The 4,709-nt window shown below is 46.2% G+C and overlaps 1 protein-coding gene across 10 annotated transcripts in view; it reads left to right on the plus strand.

Moving 5' to 3' along the window:
• Positions 1-477: 477 nt before the first annotated feature.
• LOC146599834 (uncharacterized) overlaps positions 478-4,709 on the plus strand; it is a 258,807-nt gene continuing 254,575 nt past the window's right edge. For 6 of the 10 annotated variants that reach the window (XR_014894912.1, XR_014894911.1, XR_014894909.1 and 3 more), the window contains exon 1: positions 478-589. Coding sequence is in view for 2 of the 10 variants with exons in the window: in XM_085297846.1 (XP_085153972.1) it covers positions 863-870 (8 nt within the window). In the remaining 8 variants the exon portion in view is untranslated. Of the gene's footprint in view, positions 590-715; positions 871-1,013; positions 1,035-4,709 lie in introns of those variants that run through there. The other 4 variants (XR_014894905.1, XM_085297846.1, XM_085297845.1 and 1 more) reach the window with 2 other exon arrangements.

The raw sequence follows: 4,709 nt of genomic DNA on the forward strand, positions 1-4,709 counted from the left end.
CCGCCTCAGCGCCCAGCTCCCCGCGCGCCGCCTCAGCGCCGCCGCGCTCAGCTCCCCGCGCGCGCGCACCGATCCCGCCGCGCCGTTGGTCCAAGATTTGAGCGCGGCCGGCCCGCGCGGATTGGCGGCGAGCGCGGGTGGCGTCACGCTGACGTAAGCGGGGAGACGGGATTGGGGGGGGGGGGGTGCTGGCGCCCGGAAGTTGCAGAGCGGTGTTGTAAGGGCGGATGGGGGAATAGTGCGGCGTTTGCCCTCTTCCCCCCTCCCCCGCCCCCCCCGGCCTTCTCCGCACGGGATGGGCCGCCCCCGGCCCCGCCCCCGGCCACGGCCCCGCCCCCGGCCCGCGCGCCCTGCCCACGGCCCCGCCCCCGGCCCGCGCGCCCCGCCCCCAGCGCTGAGGGCCGCGCGGGCGCGCGCGGCGGGGTGGCCGTTGGCCGTTGGCCGTTGGCGCTGAGGGGAGGGGGCGCGGGGGGCCCGGCCCGGCGGTAGCGCGGCGGGGAGCAGGGCAGAGCCGCCGCGGCGAGGATAGCTTGCGCGTCCGCTCAGGCGGGCCGCCGCGGAGCAAAGCGTGGATGTGAAGAAAACGAGTGTAATAACGCAGTAACGATCCGTGCTAGCTGAGCGAGCCCGAGAGGGGAGGGAGGCGAGTCTGCGACGGCCCCGCAGGCGCGCAGGGACCCGAAGGCGTGAGGCGGCGCGGAGCGCGGCCCGCGCGGCCGGAGGCCCCGGGGCGGCGCCGGGCGGTGGCGACGTGCGGGTTGTCAGAGGCAGCGGTGCCTGCAGTGCGGAGCCGTCAGCGGCGCGTGAAGTGTCTCGGAGCCCCGAGAGCTGGAGCAGCTGTGGGCTGCGTCTAGCCTAGAGGATGAAGCGGTAGATTTTCATACTTCTCATGGGAAAGGAGGAAAGTTACTTGCGTAATGCCTGTAATGGAAATTAGCACTTTTACCCAGCAGGCCTGGCTCACCTAGCTAATGAGAAAACACAGCGAGTCTCGTAAAATCAGGTGTTTCTGGTATTTAGATTAGTCTAAGCAGGTGAGCTTGGAAATTCAGTTTCRACAAGAAAATGCCTTAAGGTCCACTATAACTGATCAAATGTCTGTTAGCACATGGTAGCTACTCAAAAAAAGAAAAAATCTGCTTTCTGTTTGTGCTGGGTGTTTTGGTGTTCTGTTTGGTATTTTGCAACTTATTATTTTTTTTGTAAAAAATTAGACTTTCTACAGGAAATGTGAACACTAATTAATGTGTGGATTTCTAAGAATTTGTATGCAGAGGAAAAATAAATATCCAGATACAGAGTTGTCTATGCTAAGAATCAAAGACAGGTGTATAGGGAGTGGGGTCATCCGTTACATGGGAAATAGAAGCTTGTTTTGCAAGACTAGGCTGTTTGGCCTTGAAGTCTCTTGGTGAGTAGTTCTCATGTGTCCAAGTTACTTCTCCAATCTGTGAAGACAAACTGCATCTACTACAGAGATAGGAATCTGAGCCAGTGAACTGGGCAAGTACTGCCTGTTATATAGTGATGTATAGCATTAAAAATGAGAGACCCAGCAAAAGAGTTAGAAGGAGAAGGAGTTTTGTTGTAGAAGGGATCTCTACAGTCTAAGCAGGCTCTTCTGGATTCTGCAATCCAGGGAGCCTTGGCTCCCTGTACTGTTCCTGCTGTGATCGTCTGCAGAGCCAAGATCTGCAGGTGAAATAATTAAGCTGGTAGCACTGAAKGGAAAGGAACTGTACTTGACCAATAGACTTGCTTCTGTTAGTTATGTACCAGAGACCCTTTAGAACTGATGGAAAGAAATGCTATGCATAACTGGAAAATGCCTAAATGTACTTCTGTCTAGTCTCAAGTGGTCTCCTATAAGCTGTCTCAGCTTTGCAAAAAGCAAGCCAAATTTCTAGAGTGCATGTAAAGTCCAATAACCTTAGTGCCAGTTCTGTAAATGAGTGGTCAAACTGTAAAAAAGTTTGCATGGTATTTGGCTTAGATGTGCATGCTTTTTGAGTTTTTTAATAGAAATAAATTTCTCTTATTTGGAGTCCTTCTAACTAGATAGTAACAGATCTCGTAGTCAGTGAAGAAATTCTATGTTGTCGTATAATAATATGTATAGGAGCATAAGAAAAAATGTCTGAGAGTCCTCTGAGAGGTTTGGCCTTACTGTAGTCTGGCAGTCATTCTTTTGTATAATGTTTTTGTCCTGGAGAGATGCCAAACACGTGAAAGACCAAGGAGACAGTGTAGATTCTGTTATTATCTGCAACACCTATGAGAGAATGCCAAATATTCTGTGTTCTCAAAAAAGGCTCCAATGGGAAAAATAGGGCAAAGTGAGGTAGCTTGTTTAAAATTAAATTTCTTTTACTGTATCTTATTTAGCTGAGATAGATTACTGTTGATAATTAAAGAAATGTCTTCTAGCCCTCAGGGTTTCCATTTAGAATCCTATAATTATTGTGAAGCTCTGCAAAGAAGCTTAGTCTTTTATTGTTACTTTCCTTTCTGGAGCTATTTTTCTGGTGGCTTGGTAATTAGATTGATCATATCTACATGTCTGCCTAGCTAACTGGTATGTAACTTACTAGCATTACCCTAATAGCACTTTACTCCCCCCCCCCCTTCTTTTTAATCTGAAAGGCATACTACCATTTCTGGGAGAAAACTAACTGTTAGACTGGTTACCTATAGGGCTGGAAAAAACCTACAAGTTCCTGTTTTTGAGGGCGCAGAAGTAAATATTCATACAATTATGTATGTATAAATATATGGATATAAAGGATTGTTTATTACTGGCTTTAAAATCCAGAAAATACAGAATAATCTTCATCAAATGTGGTTAAACCTTTAATTTGTTTGGCTTCTGATGCAAATTATTAGTGACCATATTGCATCTTAAATCTCTAGCCTATGTTCTACTTTACTGTTTCCTTTCTAGGATGATTTTGGTGCAGTCAGTGAATCAGTGGTACAATAAGGCTCTAAGCTGTAGGATCTTTGCCTCAGTTTGCATCTATTTCGAGAAAGTTGGAAGGTATTCAGTGAACCAACAGAGTCCTAAAAGACACAAATGATCTTGTGGTTGGGCAAGTGTGTATTTCCAGGGAGAACTTTGTGCTGCCTCCTATATGCTTTTGATAGAAGTCAGTGCAAGTCCTAAAGCAGTATATTCATGGGCAGAGTTCTATGGTGAATATTCAGTTTTCTGGGAACCTGATTATTAAGAGTCCCAAACACTTCTGAGATCTGCTGAAGTCTACTGCAGACAGCAAAGGTGCAGTAACGTGCTCTGGGTAACTGAGATATGGCTACATGTTCATTCAGAGTCGCTGCTACTTCTGCTCCTGCACCAGTCTGGTCTTGGCCACAACAGTTTGCCTTTCTGTCTTTCCTTTTTCACGAAGTGGGGATGGGGAGTCTTTTTTATAGCTTTTGGATGACCTTAAAGGAAATTTGGAGATGCATAAGTTTTTAATTGTATTGAATGTAATAACAATGGCTAATATTGGGAAAAAAAGGAATGAATCCTTTATGGCTTAGATACTGGGCATTAAATAAGGCATGTGGCCGTAGTTTGAAGAAATCTGTAAAACAGCAGTGGATAGTGTTCCTACCGATTCAGCAGCTCTGTTATATCTTGTTCATTCTGTGAATGTCTCCTTCGTTAATATTTAAATGAAACTGAAGTGCCACAGAGAATAACAATTCCTAAGCACATACTGTCATGGCAGTCATGCCCTGGCATTCGTCTAATTTTTAAGTGTTTCACTCTGCAATCATCATAGGATATTTTTAGTGTAATGGGTATACTCATGTATTCCCAGTGTGCCAGTGCATGTATTGGTGCATGTATTTTCACGAATGATGCAGTGGTRTTGGGAGGACCATGATTATTATTGGAATTACTGAAGTATGTTTTGTGAAATTTCTGGATTAAGTGGCCTCATTGGTTAGATATTTCCTTGCATTGCCTGATTGTTCTCCATGGCACCAGTGAGCACAGAAAGCCAGAGACCAATGGACATGCTTTGTTAGACAACCTGTCATAAAAAAACAAAACAAACAAAAAAAAAACCAACTGTTTTCCTAATTTTCTGATCTTTTATTCATACTGATAACATTGCATTYCTGCACCTTTGATCTAGTGCTTCTGTTTCTCAGGCAATTAATTGCTGTTGTGCTCATGTGTCTGTCTTTGGGTTTTGTTTCCATTACCATTCATAAAATAATAAAAAAGGTATGTCAGCTGTAGCACTAGAGAAGGAATAACCTRTGCCAATCACTTGCTGTAGCTACTAGAAGAACAGTGATAACTGAATATCATCCTCCTGTAGAAAAGCTAGTGCCTTGCCACCAGCTGTCTGGGATGGTCACATGGCTGACCATCCCGTTTTGTGGCCAAGGAGCACTCAGTCCTCCAGTGGCTGAGCATTGTGAGTGCCAGGCTCGGAAGGGAGATTGCTTCTGTAGACGAGTAAGTTTGCCTTAAGCAGTGGAACAGGTGGTGAAGATTTTTCCCAGCCTCTTAACTGTGACTAAGGATTCCAGCTTGAGGATTTGCCTGAAGTGCTTCAGCTGCTCACAAACYTCCAGAAACAACACTTGAAAATCATAGAATCAGTAAGGTTGGAAGGGACCTCTGGAGATCATCTAGTCCAACCTCCCTGCTCAGCAGGGTCACCTACAGCATGTTAGACAGGGTTGCA

Source organism: Rhea americana, unplaced genomic scaffold, assembly GCF_003343005.1.
Source record: "Rhea americana isolate MKP2758 unplaced genomic scaffold, rheAme1 scaffold_131, whole genome shotgun sequence".
NCBI classification, from domain to species: Eukaryota; Metazoa; Chordata; class Aves; order Rheiformes; family Rheidae; genus Rhea; species Rhea americana.